The sequence below is a fragment of the Lichenostomus cassidix genome, unplaced genomic scaffold, assembly GCF_008360975.1.
Source record: "Lichenostomus cassidix isolate B80296 unplaced genomic scaffold, HeHo_3.0 HiC_scaffold_528, whole genome shotgun sequence".
Classification (NCBI taxonomy): Eukaryota; Metazoa; Chordata; class Aves; order Passeriformes; family Meliphagidae; genus Lichenostomus; species Lichenostomus cassidix.
This window is the reverse complement of record NW_028147563.1, coordinates 155,395-178,501: the sequence shown is the minus strand read 5'-3', so window position 1 is coordinate 178,501 and position 23,107 is coordinate 155,395. Positions and strand designations below refer to the sequence as shown.

Here is a 23,107-nt window from a genome sequence, read left to right as displayed (position 1 = left end):
CGAGGTGGGTTGGATGGAGATGAGATGGCGATGGAATGGAGGGAAGGAGTGTGGAGATGGGTTGGATGGAGGTGGGGATGGATGGAGGTGGGATGGAGGTGGGATGGAAGTGGGATGGAAATGGCATGGATGGAGGGAGATGGGATGGAGATGGGATGGAGATGGGATGGAGATGGGATGGAGATGGGATGGAGGGAAGGAGTGTGGAGATGAGATGGAGGTGGGATGGAGGTGGGAATGGATGGAGATGGGATGGGATGGAAGGAAGGAGGGAGATGGGATAGAGGGAAGGAGTGTGGAGATAGGATGGAGATGGGTTGGATGGAGATGGAATGGAGAAGAATTGATGGAGATGGGATGGAGAAGAATGGATGGAGATGAGATGGAGGAACATGGGATGGGATGGGATGGGATGGAGAGAGAATGGAGATGGATGGGATGGAGATGGGATGGGATGGAGGAGGAATGATGGGACAGAATGAGGGAGGGAGGGTGGGAGAGGGGATGGAGGAAGGATGGAGATGGGATGGATGGATGGATGGATGGATGGATGGATGGATGGATGGACGGAGGAAGGATGGAGATGGGATGGAGTAGAAAGGATAGGGATGGATGAAGTAGGAATGGATGGAGATGGGATGGAGTGGGAGAGAGGATGGAGATGGATAGAATGAAGGAGGGCAGATGGAGATGGGATAGATGGATGGATGGATGGATGGATGGATGGATGGATGGATGGAGATGGGATGGAGATGGGATGGAGATGGGATGGAGATGGGATGGATGGAGATGGGATGGATGGAAATAGGATGGAGAGGGAAAAGATGGAGATTGGATGGGTAGAGAGAGGGATGGAGGGATTGATGGATGAAGGAGGGAGATGGGATGGAGTGGGAGAGAGGACGGAGATGGACACAATGAAGGAGGGCAGATTGAGATGGGATGGAGAGGGAAACGATGGAGATGGATGGAAGGAAGGAAGATGGAGATGAACAGGATAGAGAGAGGATGGAGGGAGGTGGGATGGATGGAGGGAGATGGGATGGAGGGAGAAGGATGGGGATGGATGGAGACAGAATGGAGGGAAAGATGATGGAGATGGGACAGTGGGACAGGATGGAGATGGATGGGATGAAGGAGGGCAGATGGAGATGGGATGGATGGAAGGGGAATGGATGGAAATGCAATGCAGGGACAGAGCTGGGACACTCCAGCTGCTTTTCCCCCTTTTCCCGTAACCAGGGATACGCCGTGGGAGGATCCCGGCGTGGTCCCACTCGCCTCCAGCTCCAACATCTCCCTTTTGTTCTCCTCCTCCAGTTCCTGTTCCTACGGAGCTTCCCGAGCAAATGGTGGGAAACCATGGAAACCTGTCACTCCTGGTGGAATCCGGGCAGGAAAAAAGCAGGAAAAGGACACGAAAAGGGCAGGATGGACCACCCAACCCCTCCCTTCCCCCGTGGAATCACCTGAAATCCCAAGGACTCACCTGGATTCCGGAAAAAGACATTTGGATGTGATGGTTTTGGCCTCCTCCCATCCCAATCCCAAACTTCCTTCACCTCCCGGCGCTTCCTGGAGCTGGGAATTCAGGGAAAAGCCCCTTGGAGGGAAAAAGCCATGGGAAAAGGGGTGGAGGAGGAGGTGGGATACTCCCAGGGGTGCACCCCCTTGTCCAGCCAAATCCTGTGGGATTTTCCCATTCCAAGAGCTGGGATAAGGATTGCCATCCACAGCAGGGATTCCTGAATCCCTGAAAACCGCAGGAAAAGTCCCTAAATTGTGCAATTCCTTTTTTCTATCCCCTGACAGGGAAATCCCTTCTCCCAAAAGATTTCCCAGCTTGGATCCACAGCGGGGTGGGGCAGAAAAAATCGGAATTTGGGAACAGAACCACACAGGAACAGTTTATTAACATTTATTAACGATAAAAACCTACAAACTACAAACAAATATTCCTTTTATCCCTGTTGTTTTTTTCCCCCTGGAAAAGCACCTGGAGAACCCAACCAGAAAAGCTGGAAAATCACCTGGAGAACCCCACTGGAAAAGCTGGAAAAGCACCTGGAGAACTTCACTGGAAAAGCTGGAAACCCCTAATCCGGGATATCCTCATGGACACGGACCCGGAGCGGGCAAATCCGGAGCGTTTTGGCCTTGGCTCCCCCCTGGGCCTCCCCCACGTAGAAATACGGGAAGACAGTCCCACCGAATTTCTCGTGGAACGTGTAGATGTGCCTCCGGAGCTCGGCGTCGTAGAAGGACAATTCCCCCTCGGAGCAATCCAGCTCCACCCGGATCCTCCGGAGGTTCCCCGGCGTCGCTTCGGAGCGCACGGCGTTGGAGGCGCGGCACTCGTCTTTCCCGGGAAGGTGGTAGATGTACCAGAATCCCGAGTGGGAATCGTGGTGGAACGTCCAGCTGGAGCCGCAGTGGTGCCGGGACACGCCCACCCTCCAGTTGGTCAGCCCGCCCAGGTCCACCTCCCAGGTGTGGAAGCCGTCGGAGAAGCCGCGGGATCCCAGGATGCAGGGGGCGGAGGTGAAGCGCTCCGGGTTTTCCACGGAGAGTTTAAAGCCACCGCTGGAGACGCTGGAGAGGTCCTCGGATACCGAGAGCCAGCCGGCGGCCGAGTTGGGATCCAGGCTGAATGGGACTGGAAGGGAGTGGGAATGTTGTATGGAAGGTCACAGCAAGGCAGGGATCCATACATCCATCCACAGAGCTCTCCATGGATCCACCCATCCATGGATCCATCATCCGTGGATCCATCCATCCATCCATGGAGTTCTCCATGGATCCACCCATCCCTCCATCCATGGATCCATGGATCCATCCATGGATCCATCCATCCATCCATCCATCCCTTCTATGGAGCTCTCCATGGATCCATCCATGGAATCATCCATGGATCCATCCATCCATCCATCCATGGATCTTTCTATGGATCCATCCATCCATGGATTCCTCCATCCCTATCCCACATCACCACTGGGAAATGCACATTCCAAAAAGTCTCCCTTTCAGGTAGAAACATCCCTGGAGCATCCTTTGAGCTCTCCAATCCCTATTCCAGCTCCATGTTTCCAATCTTTCCAGACTCCACCACCCCTGGGACAACCACACTTTGACAGGAATTCCAGCTCCATGTTTCCCATCTCTCCCGACCCTTAGAGAGGAATCCATCTCCATGTTTCCCATCTTTCCAGGACCAACCACTCCTGGGACATCCATCCTTTGGGGTGGAACCAGATCCACATTTCTCATCTTTCCAGGACCAACCACTCCTGGGACAACCATCCTTTGGGGTGGATCCAGATCCACATTTCCCATCTTTCTAGGACCAACCACCCCTGGGATAACCACCCTTTGACAGGAATTCCACCTCCATGTTTCCTATCTCTCCAGACCCCACAACCACCCTTTGGGGATTCCCATCTCCATGTTTTCCATCTTGCCAGGACCAGCCACTCCTGGGACATCCATCATTTAGGGTGGATCCAGCTCCATACTTTCCATCTTTCCAGATCCCACAGCCACCCATTAGGGAGGAATCCATCTCCATATTTTCCATCTTTCCAGCACCCAGCACTCCTGGCATAACCATCCTCTGACAGAATTCCAGTTCCATGTTTCCCATTTCTCCAGACCCCACAACCACCTTTGGGGATTCCCATCTCCATGTTTCCCATCTTTCCAGGACCAACCACCCCTGGGATAACCACCCTGTGACAGGAATTCCAGCTCCACGTTCTCCATCTCTCCAGACCCCACAACCCCCCGTTTGGAGAGGATCCATCTCCTTATTCCCCATTTTCCCACCCCTGGAAAAGCCCCCTCCGGCTGTCCCCCTCTCCTCACCCACGGTGATGGTGTCCAGCATCTTCTTCCACACGTTGTACCGGAGCGATCCCAAGTACTTGGCGACATCCAGGAGCATTCCCAAGGGAATGGCCTCTGGCTGCTCGGCCGTGCAGGCGATCCTAGGGATTGGCCATGGAGAAAGGACGGGGATGGAGCTTCCCAACAGCACCCAGCATCTCCCAAGCTTCATTTTCCCTCAATTCCCACGAAATCAGGAATTTAAAATCCAAACCCTGAAACTCAAAAATCCAAACCCTGATCCCCCAAACCCTGAAATTCCGTTTTGTGTCCTCCCGTCGTGCCCAGAGCACCCAGGGGACTCGGAGGGGACACTGGAATTTTCTTGGAGCAGGGATCTCACTCCAGGAAATCCCATCCAGCCCCCGGGAAAAGCTCAGCCGTTCCAAGATTCCCACGGATACGGCGGGATCAGGACCTACCTGCGCTTGCGGTTCTTGTGCGTCTGGGAAAGAAAAGAGTGACATTAGGAATCAGATCCCGATCGCCGCCGGAACTCCGACAGCCAGCAGGGAAGTTGGGATTGGGGTGAAGAGTGGGAATTACCATCAGGAACGTGTAGTCGTCCTGCTCGAGATCCGCCTGGAGCTGCTGGGCCTCGCGGAGCAGCGCCTTGCTCTCCTCGGCCAGCTGCTCCATCTTGCCCTGGATGACATCCTGCTTCCGCCGCGCCTCCTCCCGCAGCTCGGCCAGCAGCGCCTGCTCCTCGTCCCGCAGGAACTTGTGCAGCTTCTCGAACTCCCACTTCACCTGCCGCTCCAGCCGCTCCGATTCCGCCTGGGAATGGCAGCGCCTTGCTCCAGGTGGGAATGGCGGCGCATCCCTCTGGAGCGCTGGAATTCCCTGGGGTTCTGTTCTGAGCAGCTCCAGTGCTCAGGGATTCACTGGGATCATGCTGACTTTCCCAAATTTCCATCCCTGCTTCCCAAATCCCAAATTGCTCTCCTTCCCTGGGATGGGATCAGCACTCCACCCCAGCTGCATTCGCAATCAGGATTGGGATCAATCCCATCTCAGGAGCACCAAAATTCCCTGGACTTCCCCTCCTGGAGTTCCTGCCCTCAGGAATTCACTGGGATCACACTGCCCTTCCCAAATTCCTGCTCCCACTTCCCAAATTCCCATTGTTCTCCTTTCCTGGGATGGGATTAGCGCTCCACCCCAGCTGCATTTACGGTCAGGATCGGGATCAGGATCAGGATCAATCCCATCTCTGGAGCACTGGAATTCCCTGGACTTTCCCGGAGCTCTCTGAGCAGCTCCTGCCCTCAGGAATTCCCTGGGATCACTGGGATCATGCTGCCCTTCCCAAATTCCCATTCCCACTTCCCAAATCGCCATCACTCTCCTTTCCCGGGATGGGATCAGCACTCCACCCCAGCTGCATTCCCAGGGAAGCTTGTGCTTGTGCAGGATTGGGATCAGGACTGGGATCAGGATCAATCCCATCTCCAGAGCACCCAAATTCCCTGGGGTATCCTTTCCCGGAGCTCTCCAAACAGCTCCGGTGCTCAGGAATTCATTGGGATCGAGCTGACCTTCCCAAATTCCTGCTCCCACTTCCCAAATCCCCACCAGTCTCCTTTCCTGGGATGGGATCAGCACTTCACCCCAGCTGCATTCCCAGGAAAGCGTGTGCATGTCCAGGATTGGGATCGGGATTGGGATTAGGGTCAATCCCACCTCCAGAGCACCCAAATTCCCTGGACTCCCCTTTCCCGGAGCTCTCCAAGCACTCAGGGATTCACTGGGATCACGCTGCCCTTCCCAAATTCCTGCTCCCACTTCCCAAATTCCCATTGTTCTCCTTTCCTGGGATGGGATTAGCGCTCCACCTCAGCTGCATTTACGGTCAGGATCGGGATCAGGATCAGGATCAATCCCATCTCTGGAGCACTGGAATTCCCTGGACTTCCCTTTCCTGGAGCTCTCTGAGCAGCTCCTGCCCTCAGGAATTCCCTGGGATCACTGGGATCACACTGCCCTTCCTAAATTCCCATCCCTGCTTCCCAAATCCCAAATTGCTCTCCTTTCCCAGGATGGGATCAGTGCTCCACCCCAGCTGCATTCCCAGGATCGGGATCAGGATCGGGATCAATCCCACCTCCAGCAGGGAACACTCACCTTATTGTGCCGGGAGATGGATTCGTAGGAGCGATGCACCGTCCCGAAATCCTTGGCTTTATCCCGCAGGGAAGATTCCATGTTCGCCAGCTTGGCCTGCGGGGAGGAGACCCTCAGAATTCCCACATTCCCGAGATTTCCCGTGTGGATAAATCCTTGGATCCCGGCTCGATCCAGCCTTTCCCCTCCTTTTCGGGATGTCTCATCGGGCAGCCCCATTCCCACCCCAGCCAAGATTTTCCCGCCGCGTTTGAACTCCAGCTCATCCCAAAAGCCGTGGGATGAGTCAGAGCAGCACCGGCTGTTTTCCAGCGTGTCCTGGCGGCATTCCCAGCTCCCCGCTGCCTCCCCATCCCCATCCCCGTCCCTCCTTTCTGCGGGAATTGTGCAACTCCCAAACCCCAGCTCTTCTCCCGACCCTGGAATAACCAGCGCGACCGGATCCGAGCCGGGATCCAGCATTCCCTGGGCTCCAAACCGCCGGGAAGCATCATCCCGCTCCCCTTTCCCGCCGCATCCGGATGATTAAAGGACATTAATTAAAGAGCATCCAGCAGCCGCGGCATTCCCTCAGGGAAGCGTGGCTGCTTCATCCCAAATCCCGCCGCGGCACATTTGGGACACCTCCAAATTTCGGGATGCCTCTCTCCACCACCCATCCTCACCCTAAAATCCGCCGCCGCCTCCCGCACCGGCCGCATCTTGTGCCCTTCGTGCTGCTTGGAGCTCTGGCAGGCGAAGCACGCCAGCTCCTTGTCTTCCAGGCAGAAAAACTTGGGCTCCTCGCCATGGACCGGGCAGCGAGCCGCGCCGCGGCCTTCCCGCTTCTCCTCCTCCTTCAGGATCAGCTCCACCAGGTTGTTGAGGGTGTGGTTGACGCGGAGATCTTCCAGGGAGGAATTCTCCTTGCACAGGGGACACACGTGGCGCCGGTTCTCCCAGGATTTGCTGACGCACACCTTGCAGAAGTTGTGGCCGCAGGAGAGGGTCACCGCTTCCCGGAAAGGGCAGTAGCAGATGGGACACAGCAATTCCTCCTTGAGGTTGGAGCCGGGCGATGCAGCGGCCGAGGCGGCGCTGGGGCTGGGATCGCTTCCTTTATCCATGCTGCTGCTGGGGAGGCACGGAACGGGATTTTCCAGCTCGCCCCGACCGGACGAGCAGCGCCGCTTGTGATGCAACCGCGCGGTTTCCTGCCCGTGACTCACCCGCCCGCCCGCTGACACCGCCCCGGGGCCGCTGCCGGGGGCCTCCAGACCGCGGGGACGGCGGCGGAAATGCCCGGGACCGGCCCGGGGTTTGCCCCAGCCGCGACCCCCGCGCCTGGAGCCCCCAGAGCCGGACCAGACTTTAGCCCCGGGGCTGCTCCGGTGCTCGGTTCTGGACACCGTGTCCCGGTCCTGGTCACCCAAACTCGGGGCTGCTCCGGTTCTCGGAGCCCCAGCGCCGGGACGGACCGAGACTTTAGCCCCGGGGCTGCTCCCGTGCTCGGTTCTGAACCCCATATCCCGGTCCTGGTTGCTCAAACTCGGGGCTGCTCCGGTTCTCGGAGCCCCAGCGCCGGGACGGACCGAGATTTTAGCCCCTGGGCTGCTCCGGTGCTCGGTTTTGGACCCCATATCCCGGTCCTGGTCACCCTAACTCGGGGCTGCTGCCTGTCCAGGACCTCATGTCCCAATTCCCAAACTCGGGGCTGCTCCGATTCTCAGACCCCCAGTGCCCGGACTGTCCCGGTCCCGGTCCGGAACCCCACGTCTCGGTCCCCGTCGCCCAAACTCGGGGCTGCTCCGGTTTTCGGAGCCCCAGCACCGAGGACGGACCGAGACCTTCGCCCCGGGGCAGCTCCGGTGGCCTTTCCCGGACCCCATGTCCCCAAATTTGGGGCTGCTCCGGTTCTCGGACCCCCAGCACTAGGACTGTTCCGGTGCCCGGTTCGGAGCCCCATGTCCCGGTACAAGTTCTCGGACCCCCAGCCCCGGAGTTGCCCCGCTCCCCCAAAATCGGGGCTGCTCCGGGGTCCGGATCCGGCTCTCCCTTCTCTCCCGGGACTGTTCCGGTGCTCGGTTCTGCATCTCATGTCCCGGTCTCGGTCCCCAAAACTCGGGGTTGCTCCAGTTCTCGGACCCCCAGCCCCAGGGTTATTCCGGTGCTCGGTTCGGAACCCCATGTCCCGGTCCCGGTCCCCAAAACTCGGGGCTGCTCCGGTTCTCGGACCCCCAAGTCCCGGTCCCGGTCCCCAAAACTCGGGGCTGCTCCGGTTCTCGGACCCCCAGCCCCGGGGTTAACCCGCTCCCCCAAATTCGGGGCTGTTCCGATGTCCGGTCCGGTGTCACTCACCCCACCCGGGGCTGCTCCGATGTCCGGTCCGGGGTCCCCACCCCCGCGATTGTTCTGGTGTCCGGCCCGGTGTCCGGTGTCCAGTCCCAGACACCCCCCCAGCGGTTCGGACCCTGACCTCTCACCCCGGGACTCCTCCGGTTCTCGGACCCCAAACCCCGAGGCCGCTCCGCTCCCCCAAACTCGGGGCCGTTCCGGTGCCCGGTCCGGTGTCCCCTAACCACGGGACTCCTCCGGTTCTCGGACCCCAAACCCCGGGACTACCCCACTCCCCCAAACTGGGGGCTGTTCCGGTGCCCGGTCCGGTGTCCCCTAACCACGGGACTCCTCCGGTTCTCGGACCCCAAACCCCGAGACCACCCCACTCCCCCAAACTCGGGGCCGTTCCGGTGCCCGGTCCCGCTCCCCACCCCGGGCCCTCTCCACGTGGCACGCCGGTGTCTCCGGGCCCTTCCCGGTGCCGGTACCGGCTTTCCCGGGCCGAGTTCCCGGTGCCGGGGGTGCCGAGGGAGGTCTCACCTGGCGGAGCGCTCTCGGCACCGGTTGCAGCGCTCCCTCCTCCGGAGCAGGCGGCGCAGGGGGCTCCGCTCGACCTGCCGCGGCATTCCCGGTGCTCCCGGAGGGTGCGGAGGGATGGGAGGGTCGGGATGAAGCTCCGGGGGAGGTTACCGGTCCCGCCCCGCTCCCGCCCCGCTCCCGCCCCGTTCAGCGCTCCCGGCGGGAATTTCGAAATTTCGTATCCCCATAGCCCCTTTTCCCACCCCGCTGGAAGCTGCTCGGTTCTTTCCCTCTGGAATGATCCCTCAGGATTTTCCAGGGGCAGCGTCGCCCTGGCGTTTTCCCTTTTCCCTGTTTTCCGCTCGCTCCATCATTCCCTGTTCGTTCCCATTCCCGCCCCGGGAGTCGCTCCCCAAAATCCCCCAAACCCTCCCCAAAATCCCCTGGAGAAATCCAAAAATTTTCCAAGGGAAGCCAAACAACAGGAAAAAAAAAAAGTGTTTTTTTCCTGTGGAATGAGAAAAGGTCTGAGCAGTGTTTTCCAAAGCCTGGGATTCAAGGTCAAAGATAAAACCGGCTGGGAATCCAGCTGGGAATGAGATTGAAGCGGCGGGAATGGGGGAGTGGAGGTTGGCAGGGATGGGAAAATTCCCTCCTGGAAAAAAACTCATCCTCTGGGGCTGATTTTAGGGAATCCTGGCCTGGAATGGTGGGAATTAGGGATAGCTGTGAATGAGGGAAAGGTGGTCCTGGTGGGATTTTTGGGAAGAGCCGGAGGGGGGAAAGATGTTTGGGAAGCAAAGGGAATGTGGGGATTGAGATCGTGGAATTCTTTAGGGTGGAAAACCCTCTGGAATCACCAAGTCCAACCATTCCCAGCACCGCCCAGGCCATCCCAGATCCACGTGGATCGAAATCCCAGCAGGAATGGGAATTCCACCCCTGCTCTGGGCAGCTCTGCCAGGGCTGGGAAACCCTTTCCGGGCAGGAATTGTTCTCAGGTCTTTTCCCACCAGGAATTCCAGCCTGGAGCATTCCATGGGGTTTGTGTGACCCACAGATACTCAGCCTTCCCAGGGATAGGTGGGATATTGGGAAAGAATTCCTGGAAAATTCCTGTGGCTGCCCCTGGATCCCTGGAAGTGTCCCAGGCCAGGTTGGAGCCACCTGGGATTGGGGAATGAGTCGGGATTGGAACAGGATGGGATTTGAGGTCCAAATCCCATTTTGAACCAGAACATTCCGGGATTTGATGACTCCATGCCACAATTCTCGCGGTTTTGTGGCATTTCCCACAATTCCGAGAATTCCCTGGATCGTGGGGTCACTGAGCTGCTCCTCACAGGTCTCACACGGATCCAGGGTTGGGAATGGTTTATTAATCCCCGCCAGGAATTCCCGGCTCGGATCCCAGGAAATCCACACCTGGCGCTGGCCATTCCCAGGTTTAGCCCCATCCCGGTGGGATCCGGGTCTGGAATATCCCCAGGGATCGGGTGCCGAGCTCACCGGGTGCATCCGGATCCCAAATATTCCTCCAGCAGCATTCCCAGCTCCGAGCTCTTCTGCTGCAGCAGGGTGGCCTCGGAAAAGAGCTCGGCTCTGTGGGTCAGCACTTTACTGGGAAAGGACATCGGGATCGTGTGGAAAATCCCGGGATAACGTGGAAAACCCCTGGGATTGTTGTCATCCCCCAGGAACTCACTGATATTCCAGGAATGCAGCTCCAAGCGCATCCCAGAGTTTGAGTGTCCTCTTGGGAACGATGCTGCTCAGGGCTTCCCAGTATTCCCCGTCCTTGGAATTGTCCCGGACGTCCAGGACCTCCTTGGGAGGTCCGTCATACCTGGGGATGAGAAACGAACTTTGGGATGGAGATGAAAACCTTGGGATGGGGAAAAGGTCTTGGGAATGGAGGATAAACTCTTGGGATGGAGGAAAAATTCCTTGGGATGGAGAAAAATTCCTTGGGATGGGGAACAAACCTTTGGGGATGATAAAAAACACTTGGGATGAGAACAAATCTTTGGGATAGAAAACAAATCTTAGGGATGGAGAAAAATTCCTTGGGATGGGGAACAAATCTTTGGGATGCAGAACAAATATTTGGGATGGAGAACAAATTCCTGGGATGGAGAAAAAAACCGTGGAATGGAGAAAAATCTTGGGATGGAGAAAAAAATATTGGGATGGAGAACAAATTCTTGGGAATAGAGAACAAAGCCTTGGGAATAGAGAACACATCTTTGGGATTGAGAACAAACTCCATCTTTCCCTCCCTTCCCGGCTCATGGATCATCTCCTGCCTGGTTCTTCCCAGCCTCGGGAATCTCCTGATCCCTCTGTGGTGGAGCAGGCAAGGTTGGGAAGATCTTTCTCCATCCAGGAGCTTCCAGAACTTTCCCTGGATCCCGGTTTGGCTCCTTCCAAACCCCAATCCATCCCCATTCCCACCTGAGCTTGTCGAAACCCGCCAGGAATTCCTTCAGGATCTTCAGGATTTCGTCCACCTGGATGGACATGGTGGGATTGGAGCTCTGGGGGGATTGGAGCTCATCCATCTGGGAATGGGATCGGCCGTTCCCTTTGTCCTGAGCCAGATCCGTGGGATCTTCTCCTCCCGGGGTGTCCTGGAAGGAGAAAAGCTGGAGGTGGAATTTTCCACCACTTCCCCTGGGAATTTCAAACCTTTTTAATTGGGAAATTTAGGGATTTGAGGCAAAAATCCCAATAAAACCCCCCATCCCCGGCACAGATCACCAGGGAGAATTTTGGAATGAACACACCAATCCCTGGAATTCTTGGGATCGCTTCTCCGGGATCCTTGGATCTCCTGGTGATCCCACCTGGCTGTCGGTGGCTTCCCGGGATAGGTGCTCCACGAAAAAATCCAGCAGCTCGCGCAGCTCGTCCTCGTCCTCGATCCGGAAGGTCTGGAAAAGCGGGAATTGCGTCAGCGTTCCTTGGGATGGGGAGGGAGTTTTCCAGGAGCAGGGGGAGCCCCTCTGGAAATTCCGGATGAGGAGGAATGGTGGGAAGGGGTTGAGGTGGGATTGCCGGGAATGGCCGTGGATGGAAAAGTCTGGGAAGAAGCTGGTGGAGTCCTGGAGGGGTTGAAATAATTGGAGCTGGGAATCTGGGAATCTGGGAATCATGGAATGGTTCGGGTGGGAAGGAACCTTCAATCCCATCACATTCCATGGGCGGGGATGATCCCAAACCTTGGATATTCCAGGGATCCAGGGGCAGCCATGGAATATCCAGGAATTCCAGCCCAGCCGGGAGTTCCTTCCCAAATCCCAAGCAATCTCCCCTTTCCCAGGGAATTCCCTCCATTCCCAGCTCTCCCAGCCTGAGGTTGGATCCATCCTGGGAAGGAATTTCGGGATCGAGGAGCTTCCCTGGGAATCTCGGCACTCCAGCAAGGATCTCCCTGCCCTTTGCCATCCCCGAATTCCAGCAAAATCCCTCTGGGTGGATTCCGAGTGTCCTTGATCCCAGAATCCTGGAATGGTTTGGATCCATGGAGCTCAAATGCCATCCCATTCCAATCCCACGATCCCAGGAGGATCCAAATCCATCCTTGGACATTCCCAGGGATCCAGGGGCAGCCACAGCTTCCCTGGGAATTCCAGCCCAGCCAGCAACTCCTTCCCAACATCCCAGCCCAAGCTCCCCTTTCCCACTGGGAAGCCATTCCCTGTTTCTTGTCCCTCAATCCCAAGATCCCAAATCCCTCTCCAGCTCTCCTGGAAAGCTCTGGAAAAGGCTCAGAGCATTCCCTGGATCCTTCCCTTCTCCAGCTGCACATTCCCTGCTCCACACCCTCCCAACACTGAGCATTCCCGGCGGGAAGTGCAATCCATAGAAATCCAATCCCAACTCACCTCGAAGATGGATTGGAGCTTCCGGACGATCCTGCTGGGTGCCACCACCTCCTGCAGGGGCCTCAGGAGTTTGTTTTCCACCAGGAATCCCTTGGGAAAAAAGCCGGGAAGAGGGAGAGGAGCCACAGTGAGCATCCCCAGCCCTCGTCCCAAAGGGATCCACAAAAATTGGGATTGGGGATTCTCCCGGATCCCGAGCTCTGGAATTCCTCACCGACTCCTCGCTCAGGAGCTCCAGGATTTTCCGGAGGGTTTCCCTGGAGATGTTCGGATGGGATGTGGCTCTTTCCTCGACTTTTTCCTCGTCTTCCTTCCCTCCTTCTCCACCTCCTTTCTTCTTCCTCCTCCTCCTGTCCTCCTCCCGTTTTCCGGAGCGGATCCCTGAGAATCGGAGAGAAAAGTGGGAGCAAAAAACTTTGGAGTCACCAGGAAAATCCCTGGAAAACCAAGATCCTGGGATTCCAGCTGGCTCTCGGAACGGGGAAAACCAGGAAAAACCCAGCAGGAAGACCCCTTGGATTTCTTTTCCATCCCAAAGATTTGGTTTCTATCCCAAAGATTTGCTCTCATCCCCAATTATTTATCCTCCATTCCAAGGATTTTTCCTCCAGCTCAGGGCTGGAAGATCCCACCTGGAAATCCCAAGGATAGGAGGGACAGGGGAGCCTTTCCCGGAGAAAAATCCCGAGGAATTCCCGGGATTCCCACCTTCCAGCACTTCCACGGCCACCTGCATGGCGTCCTTCTTCTCCCGGCGCCCTCCCAGGGGTCCCACGTTATCCATGAACCACAAGTCCGGCTCCTCCCACGGCATTCCCAGCTGCTGCACGTGGATGATCCGATCGGCATCCAGCACTTCCCTCACCAACCCTTTGGCCTCTTCCTCGTTCACGATCCAAACCTTCCGGAATTTCTCGGAGTTGCAGCGCGCCAGGTACCTGCGGGGAGAAAGGATCCCGGCGGGATCGGATCTCGCAATCCGGTTTTCCGGAGCGGAATTCCGAGGATTCCCATCCCACCTCATCCTGCCCCGCGTCTCCTGGAGCTGCCCGGCGATCCGCTCGCACTCGGACTCCAAGCTCTGCTTTTCCTCTTGGAATTTCTGCTCCTGCTTGGCCATTTTGACCTTCAGGAGGCTGAGGACTGACTGGAGCCTGGGAAGGGATGGAGAGCCTGGATTTGGGAATTCCCAGATGTGGGAAAAGCTTTGGAATGAGGGGAGATTCCTGGGATGGGTTTTACCGGCTGATTTTCCGCTTCTGGAAGGACCGGAGTGTGGAATTTTCCATGTGCAGCTCCCGGAGCACTTCCAGGTTGTATTCCAGCTTCACCTGGTTCAGGTGGTAAATTCCTTTCATCTGCCGGAGCCTCTTCTCCAGGTACTGGAATTCCAAAAGAAACCCGGAGTTTAGGGAAAAGCCAGGAAAATTCCCGGAAGGGTTTGGATTCCCCCGGGAAGAAAAGCTGGAATTAAATCCCAGCAGGGACAAAGGTTTTCCCCCTTTCCAGAGGGTGGAGAAAAGCCCCGATCCAGGGGGTGGTTCCCAAAATCCCACCTCAGGCAGCAATCCAAAGGAAAATCCTAAACAACAACCAGGGAAGTCCTTCCCAATTCCAGCCTCTCCCAGTTGGGAATTCCCACCCCAAATCCATTCAATTTTCAATGGAAATTTTCAATTTTCCCTTCCAAGAGTTTTTCTTTTTCCACCTGCAGTGTGCACAGAGAATTCCTGTTCCTCCTCCTCATGGAATTCTGCATTTACTGGGATTTGCATTGGGATATTTTACACTTATCCCCTTTTGAGGAAGAAAATATTCCTAATATCCCATGGGAAACTTTTCTTGGAAAAATCTCTGGGGTTTCTCACTATTTTCCCTGTTCCCAAGGCTGTTCTCAAACTGGAAATATGGAGAGGGAAAAATTATCTCCGGAGCCTCCCCTGGTTTCAGCTCCAGGTTGTTTTTCCAATGTTTTGCATTTTTCCAACGGCTCAGCATCATTCCCTGGGAATGCTGAGTGTTTCCATCGCAAAAAAGCTCAGAGGAACATGGGAACATCCCACACTTCCAGGTTATGGGGAATTGAGGATGTTGGAATGAGTCCAGGGAATGCTCTGAGGGCTGGGAGAGCTGGGAATGCTCAGCTGGAGAAGGGAAGGATCCAGGGAATGCTCGGAGCCTTTTCCAGAGCTTTCCAGGAGCTTTCCAGGAGAGCTGGAGAGGGATTTGGGATCTTGGGATGGAGGGACAGGAGACAGGGAATGGCTTCCCAGTGGGAAAGGGGAGCTTGGGCTGGGATGTTGGGAAGGAATTCCCTGGGCTGGAATTCCCAGGGAAGCTGTGGCTGCCCCTGGATCCCTGGGAATGTCCAAGGATGGATTTGGATCCCCTGGGATCATGGGAGGTGTTAGGGGTGGAACAGGATGGGATTTAAGGTTTTTCCCACCAAACCATTCCGTGATTCCCGGTGGGGATTCCCTGATCCAGGGCCTTTCCCGGTACCTGCACATCCTTTTCCAGCTGGAATCTCATGGTGTCGTAGTTTTCAGTGTTCTCATCCTGCAGCTCGATCAGCTGCTTCTCAAACTCCCCTGCCTTCTCCATCTGCTCCTGCAGGAATTCCAGCTGCGGGAACAAGGAGAACCTCATCCAACCTCATCCAACATCATTCAACTTCATCCAACTTCATCCAACATCATCCAACCTCATCCAACCTCATCCAACATCATCCAACCTCATCCAACCTCATCCAACATCATCTGATATCATCCAACTTCATCCATCATCATCCAGCCTCATCTGAAATCATCCAACCTGATCCAACCTCATCCAGCCTCATTCAACATCATCCGACATCATCCATTTGTCATCCATTGTCATCCAAGCTCATCCAACCTCATCCAACTTCCCCCAACCTCCTCCAACTGCATCCAACCTCATCTGACCTCATCTGACCTTATCCCTTGTCATCCAACCTTATCCGAACTCATCCAACCTCATCTGACTTAATCCAATCTCACCCAAACTCATCCAACACCATCCAACCTCATCCATCGTCATCCAGCCTAATCCGAAATCATCCAACTGCATCCAACCTGATCCAACCTGATCCAATGGCATCCAACCTCATCCAACATCATCCAAGCTAATCCAACCTCATCCAACCTCATCCAACCATATCCAGCATGATCCAACATCATCCATTGTCATCCAACCTCATCCAACACCATCCAAAGTCATCCAACCTCATTCGTCTTCATCCAAAGTCATCCAACCTCATCCGAAGTCATCCAAAGTCATCCAACCTCATCCGAAGTCATCCAACATCATCCATCATAATCCAACATCATCCATCCTCATCCAACCTCATCCATCCTCCTCCAACCTCATCCAACCCGATCCCAGCCCGTTCCCACCGCAATCCCAAAAAATCCAGCTCCTTCACAGTGTCTTTGAGAGCAGAGCTGCTCCCAGCATTCCAAGCAGGACGTGGAAGGGCTGGAAGTGTCCAGGGAAGGGATTGGATTGGGAATGGGGCTGGAGCACTGGGAGAGGCTGAGGGAGCTGGGAAAGGAGCTCAGCCTGGAGAAAAGGAGGATCCTGAGGGATCTTCTCCATCTCCAGAATTCCCAGAAAAGTTGGAGCCAGGTGGGATTGGGATCTGCTCCCAGGGAAAAAGGGATGGGATGAGAGGGAATGACCTCAGGCTGTGCTGGGGGAGGTTTTGTTGGATATTGGGAATAATTCCTGCCCGGAAAGGGTTTTCCAGCCCTGGCCAGTGGTGGAGTCCCCATTCCCAGAGGGATTTAAATCCATGTGGATTTGGCCCTTGGGGACACTGGGAATGTTTGGACTCAGTGATCCCAGAGGGCTTTTCCACCCTCAGTCATTCCCACAATCCCAAAGCTCCCCCGGGATTCACCTCCAGGTCGTTGTGGGACCGGATGGTCTCGTTCCACCTTTTCCGGTTGTTATCCAGCATTTCCCGCCGCTCCTCCTCGAAGGTTTTCTGTGGAGGGGATGGAAATTCCACGCTGGGATCCCAGGGATTGGGAATGACCAGGCAGCCGCGCTCCCAAACTCATTCCCAGCCCCTCAGAGCTCCAAATTCCAGCCTCATCCACCCAGATTTCCCCCCAGCGCCGCAAATCCAAGGGGTTTTCCCAAGAGACACAGAGAAGCAAAGCAGCTTTCCCGCTTTTCCCAGTTTTTCCGGGAATTGGGTACCTCGATCTGCCGGAGGTTGTGCCGGTAGGTTTTCAGCATGTGCCTGGTCTGCTCTTCCATCCTTTCCAGGAGCAGATGGATCTCCTTTCCCTGCTCCTTCAGGGCTTCCTCGTACTGCTCATCCTTGGATTTCAGCTCCTGGGGAAAAGGGGGAAAGATGGAATGAGAGGGAATTGAACGGGAATGACCATGGAAAGGGCAGGACATGGAATTGTCATGGAATGGGTTGGGTGGGAAAACACCTCAGGGATCATCCAGTTCTAATCCCAACATTTTCCATGATCCCAGGGGGATCCAACATGGCTTGGGGGATTCCAGGGATCCAGAGGCAGCCAAAGCTTCCCTGGAATTCCAGTCCAGCCAGCAATTCCTTCCCAAATCCCACCTCAATCCCTGCATTTCCAGGGAATTCCCTCCATTCCCAGCTCTCCCAGCCTGAGATTGGATCCATCCTGGGAAGGAATTTCGGGATCGAGGAGCTTCCCTGGGAATCTCGGCACTCCAGCAAGGATCTCCCTGCCCTTTGCCATCCCCGAATTCCAGCAAAATCCCTCTGGATGGATTCCGAGTGTCCTTGATCCCAGAATCCTGGAATGGTTTGGATCCATGGAGCTTCAATCCCATCCCATTCCAATCCCAACACCTCCCATGGTCGTGGGGGATGCAAATCCATCCTCGGACATTCCCAGGGATCCAGGGGCAGCCACAGCTCCCCTGGGAATTCCAGCCCAGCCAGCAATTCCTTCCCAACATCCCAGCCCAATCTCCCCTTTCCCACTGGGAAGCCATTCCCTGTCTCCTGTTCCCTCCATCCCTTTCCCCAAATCCCTCTCCAGCTCTCCTGGAGCTCCTGGAAAGCTCTGGAAAAGGCTCTGAGCATTCCCTGGATCCTTCCCTTCTCCAGCTGAGCATTCCCAGCTCTCCCAGCCCTCGGAGCAGCTCCCAGCATTCCCAAATACCTGCTGGAGCTCCTGGATGAGTTGATTCTTATCCGCCAGGAGCTTCTCACACTGATCCTGCTGCTGCTCCAGCAGTTCCCACAGTTCCTGAGGGATCTTCATCTCCTTGGCCAAGGACCACTTGGAGTTGATCTCCTGCAACTTCTCCATGCCGTGCTTGGCTTCTCTCTGCAGCTTTTCCAGCCTGAGGGAATCCAGGGAAACAGGGAGCTGGGATGGGACTGGAATTGCTCCAGAGCTTGGGGACCTTCCCTAAATCCCTTCCCAGTTCCCAATTCCCAGTTTGCAATTCCCAGTTCCCAATTCCCAGTTCCCAGTTCCCAATTCCCCTCTCCTCCTTCCCCAATTCCCAATTCCCAGTTCCCAGTTCCCAATTCCCCTCTCCTCTTTTCCCAATTCCCTTCCTTTCCCAATGCCATTCCCAATTCCCAGTTCCAAATTCCCTTCCCCATTCCCAGTTCCCAATTCCCAATTCCCGATTCCCTTCCCTTACCAATTCCATTCCCAATTCCCAATTCCCAATTCCCTTCCTTTTCCAATTCCATTCCCAATTCTGAGTTCTAAATTCCCTTCCCCATTCCCAATTCTGAGTTCCCGATTTCCAGTTACCAATTCCCGATTTCTTTCCCAATTCCCAATTCCATTCCCAAATCCATTCCCAATTCCAAGTTCCCAATTTCCAGTTCCCAATTCCCAATTTCTTTCCCAATTCCCGATTTCTTTCCCAGTTCCATTCCCAATTCAACTTCCAATTCCCTTCCCTTCCCAATTCCATTCCCAGTTCCCAATTCCCAATTTTCAATTCCCAATCCCCGATTCCCATCCCATCCTGGAATCCCCACATGTTATCAAGGCTGGAAAAGCTCACAGCATCCAGCCATTCCCTGTTCCCTGTCCCTTCCCATCCCTTTTCCCAAATCCCTCTCCAGCTCTCCTGGAATTGCTCCCTAAAATCCCCTGGGCCAGGTGGGATTTGGGATCTCTTTATCCCCCTAAACATTCCATTGGAATCTGGCGGCATTCCCAAATTCCCATCTCCTTCCCTCTCACCTCCTCTGATTCTCCTCTCCCTCCTTTTCCCGCCGCCGCGATTCCCGCAGATCGGCGTCCACCCGGATATCCGTCAGCAGCTGCGTCCCGTGGAAAAGCAGCTTGGCCAGGACCTGACAGGGATGGACAACTTTGGAATTTGGGTTCAGAATATGCTGATCCCGGATCCTTCCCGTCCTTGGGGTCTTCGGGAATGAAATCCCAATTATCCAGCCTGAATTCCCATCCTGGGGTTTCTCTCCAGGATTTTTGTCCCACCAAGGAGGAAAATATGGAACAAAAATGGATCCAAGAGGAGATTCCCATTGGATCCCAAATCCTGATCCTGGGGGTTTCTCTGTTGGATTTTTGTCCCATCAAGGTAACATCCAGGAGGAACAAAAATGGATCCAAGAGGAGATTCCCACTGCATCCCAAATCCTGATCCTGGTGAGTTCCTCTCCAGGATTTTTGTCCCATCAAGGTGACACCAAGGAGGACAACATGGAACAAGGATGAATCCATGAGGAGATTCCTATCGGATCCACCCAAATCCCAATCCTGGTGAGTTTCTCTCCCAGTCTTTTGTCCCATCAAGGTGACGCCAAGGAGGACAACATGGAACAAAAATGGATCCAAGAGGAGATTCCCACTGCATCCCAAATCCCAATCCTGGTGAGTTTCTCTCCCAGTTTTTTGTCCCATCAAGGTGACACCAAGGAGGACAACGTGGAACAAGGATGTATCCATGAGGAGATTCCCATTGCATCCCAAATCCCAATCCTGGTGAGTTTCTCTCCTGGATTTTTGTCCCATCAAGGTGACACCAAGGAGGAACAAAAATGGATCCAAGAGGAGATTCCCAACCCTTCCTCACCTTCCCGGTGTGTTCAATCAACTTCAGGCTCTTCCTCTTCTCTTCCTCCTCCTCCTCCTCCTCTTCTGCCTCCACCTTCTCTCCAAGGGCCATCCTGGGTGGAAATCAGGGAAAACCTGGAATATTTCCCATTCCCAAGGCTTGGGAATGTCCTGGATCCAATCCCAGCTCAGCACATTAGGATCTCTCTGTCCCTCAGGAGGTTCCCATGGGAAGCAGGGAACAGCATTCCTAAAGGAAAAACGGGATCCAGGCTTCCCCCTCTGGAGCTGGGAACGCCATCAGGGATGTGGGATCAGCCCCTTGGGAGGAGGGAATTCCACAGGGTGGGAATTTTGGGATGGGAGGGAAAGGAGCTGGACTGGGGTGATCCTGCTGGGATCATTGCAGCTTGGGATATTCCAGTGGGATCAATTCCAGGAGGTTCCTGGGAAAGGATTTGGGAGTGGGAAGAGGGTAAGGAGCCTGGAGGGATGGGAAGATTCCATGGATTGGGAATAGGATCCACCTCGGTGTGGGTCAGGCTGGCGGGAGATGGTGGCTCCCATCCCGATTTTCCCTAAAAAGAGGGAAAAGTGGGATCCCAGTCCAGCCCTGGGTTCAATCCGGGATGGGATGGACCCCTGGGATTGGATTTGGGATGGATCCTGAGCTTTGGGATTGGGTTTGGGATGGGTTTGGAGCCCTGGGATTGGATTTGGGATGGGTTTGGAGCCCTGGGATTGGATTTGGGATGGGTTTGGAGCTCTGGGATTGGGTTTGGGATGGGTTTGGAGCCCTGGGATTGAGTTTGGAGCCCAGGGATTGAATTTGGGATGGTTCTGAGCCTTTGGGTTTGGGTTTGGGATGGGTTTGGAGCTCTGGGGTTGGGTTGGGGATGGGATGGAGCTCTGGGATTTGGTTTGGAGCCTTGGGACTTGGTTTGGGATGAATCCTGAGCCCTGGGATTGGGTTTGGGATGGGATGGAGCCCTGGGATTGGGTTTGGAGCTCTGGGATTGGATTTGGGATTGGTTTGGAGCTTTGGGATTGGGTTTGAGATGGGATGGAGCACTGGGATTGGGTTTGGAGTCCTGGGATTGGATTTGGGATGGGATTGGACCCTTGGGATTGGGTTTGGAGCCCTGGGATTTGGTTTGAGATAGGATGGAGCTCTGCAATTGGGTTTGGAGCCCAGGGATTGAATTTGGGATGGTTTTGAGCCTTTGGGATTGGCTTTAGGATGGGTTTGGAGCCCTGGGATTGGGTTTGGGATTGGTTTAGAGCCCTGGGATTTGGTTTGGGATGAATCCTGAGGCCTGGGATTGGGTTTGGGATGGGTTTGGAGCCCGGGGATTGGGTTTGGGATGGGTTTGGAGTCTTGGGATTGGGTTTGGGATGGAGCCCTGGGATATGGTTTGGGATGGTTCTGATCCTTTGGGATTGATCCTGAGCCCTGGCGATGAGTTTGGGGTCAGATTCTGAGCCTTGGGATTGGGTTTGGAGCCCTGAGGTTTGGGTTTTGGATGGTCCTGAGCTCAGGGGTTGGATTTGGGGTCAGTCTTGAACCCTGGGATTGTGTCTTGAGTCCTGGGGATGGGTTTAGGGTCGGTCCCGAGCCCTGGGATTGTGTTCTGAGCTCTGGGGATGGGTTTGGGGTCAATCCTGAGCCCTGGGGATGGATTTGGGATCAGTCCTGAGCCAAGGGATTGTGTTCTGAGCCCTGGGATTGGGTTTGGGGTCAGTTCTGAGCTCTGGGGTTGGATTTGGGGTCACTCCTGAGCCCTGGGATTGTGTCCTGAGTCCTGGGGATGAGTTTGGGGTCAGTCCTGTGCCCTGGGGATGGGTTTGGGGTCAGTCCTGAGCCCTGGGGATGAGTTTGGGGTCAGTCTTGACCCCAGGGATTATGTCCTGACCCCTGGGGATGGGTTTAGGGCCGGTCCTGAGCCCTGGGGTTGGATCCCGAGCCCAGGGAGTGGCTTTGGGGTCAGTCCTGAGTCCTGGGTCAGTCCTGAGTCCTGGGATTGAATTTAGGATCAGCTCCCGAGCTCCAGCCCCAGCCCTATTTGGGATGGGGACCTCCAGCACCACTTCCACGCGAGTGAGTGGGACACCCCTTGGAAAAGCGGGAGGGATCCTGCCGGGAATTGGGATCAGGACCCTCCGGTCGCTCACCGGCGCCGGACATCGACGCGGTAGCGGCGGGCGGCGATTCGCTGCTGGCGCTCCCAGTCCGCGCCGGGCTCGGGCTCGGAATCGGGATTGTCACCGGGATTGTCACCGGGATTGTCACCGGGATTGTCATCGGGATCGTCCTCGGCTTCGGCTTCAGCCTCGGCATCGGGATCGGCTTCGGCTTCGGCATCGGGATCAGGCTCGGGATCGGCTTCGGGACCGGGATCAGCCTCCTCGGGCTCAGCGACATCCCCGCTCTCCCCCTGCTCCATAGCGACACCTGAGCGCAGGTGAGCTCCCGGTACTGCGCATGCGCGGCTGTGGTTGCCACGGCAACGGGGATGAGCGCAGCCCACTGCGCATGCGCGATGTCTAAGAGCGTCTCCTGTTGCCTGGCAACGGGGGCGCGTGGCTTGGCGCGGTGCTGCGCATGTGCGGGTGTCATCCCGTTGCTTGGCAACGCCGGGAGCATCCTCGCCCCTCCCCCCTTTCCCCGATCCCGGCGCGTTTCCGTGGGAAACTCCTGGAAAAACGGCACCGGGAAACTTCCTGCCGCTGCTTCCCGCTGGGATCCAGCCACGGGGAGCTGGGGACGGGGCTGGAATGAGGGGAGACGCTGGAATTCCCAGGGAAGCTGTGGCTGCTCCATCCCTGGAAGTGTCCCAGGGAATTCTGGAGCAACCTGGGGTGGTGGAAGTTCACTGCCCATGGAATGGGATGGGATTGAAGGTCCTTTCCCACCCAAACCTGTCCGGGATTCTGGGCTCAAGGACACTCGGAATCCATCCAGAGGGATTTTGCTGGAATTCGGGGATGGCAAAGGGCAGGGAGATCCTTGCTGGAGTGCCGAGATTCCCAGGGAAGCTCCTCGATCCCGAAATTCCTTCCCAGGATGGATCCAACCTCAGGCTGGGAGAGCTGGGGATGCTCAGCTGGAGAAGGGAAGGATCCAGGGAATGCTCGGAGCCTTTTCCAGAGCTTTCCAGGAGCTCCAGGAGAGCTGGAGAGGGATTTGGGAAAAGGGATGGAGGAGACAGGAGACAGGGAATGACTTCCCAGTGGGAAAGGGGAGATTTGTTGGGATTTTAGGAAGGAATTGCTGGCTGGGCTGGAATTCCCAGGGAATCCGTGGCC

At 55.8% G+C, this 23,107-nt stretch overlaps 1 protein-coding gene across 1 annotated transcript; it reads right to left on the bottom strand.

Annotated features, from left to right (window-relative positions):
- Positions 1-1,906: 1,906 nt before the first annotated feature.
- Positions 1,907-22,298, bottom strand: LOC146422063 (dynein regulatory complex protein 1-like). Its single transcript, XM_085046751.1, has 21 exons — positions 21,974-22,298; positions 19,821-19,914; positions 18,965-19,077; positions 17,915-18,098; positions 16,956-17,093; positions 16,651-16,737; positions 15,231-15,353; positions 13,971-14,110; positions 13,748-13,882; positions 13,437-13,666; positions 12,943-13,109; positions 12,729-12,818; positions 11,688-11,774; positions 11,296-11,471; positions 10,547-10,687; positions 6,672-7,116; positions 6,007-6,102; positions 4,429-4,659; positions 4,305-4,327; positions 3,862-3,983; positions 1,907-2,656 (listed from the first exon to the last, which is right to left on the bottom strand). The coding sequence occupies exons 1-21, from the start codon at positions 22,243-22,245 to the stop codon at positions 2,097-2,099; spliced, it is 3,654 nt and encodes a 1,217-aa protein (XP_084902877.1). The 5' UTR covers positions 22,246-22,298; the 3' UTR covers positions 1,907-2,096.
- Positions 22,299-23,107: the final 809 nt, after the last annotated feature.

Bases quoted from the DNA above. Each gene is read 5' to 3' on its own strand.
- LOC146422063 (XM_085046751.1), bottom strand. From the start codon at position 22,245: ATGGAGCAGGGGGAGAGCGGGGATGTCGCTGAGCCCGAGGAGGCTGAT. The intron at 13,667-13,747 runs GTGGGATGGGAA...TTCTCCCCGCAG, and splicing joins GAGACGCGGGGCAGGATGAG to GTACCTGGCGCGCTGCAACT. The intron at 2,657-3,861 runs GTGAGGAGAGGG...ACTCCCTTCCAG, and splicing joins GCTGGACACCATCACCGTGG to TCCCATTCAGCCTGGATCCC.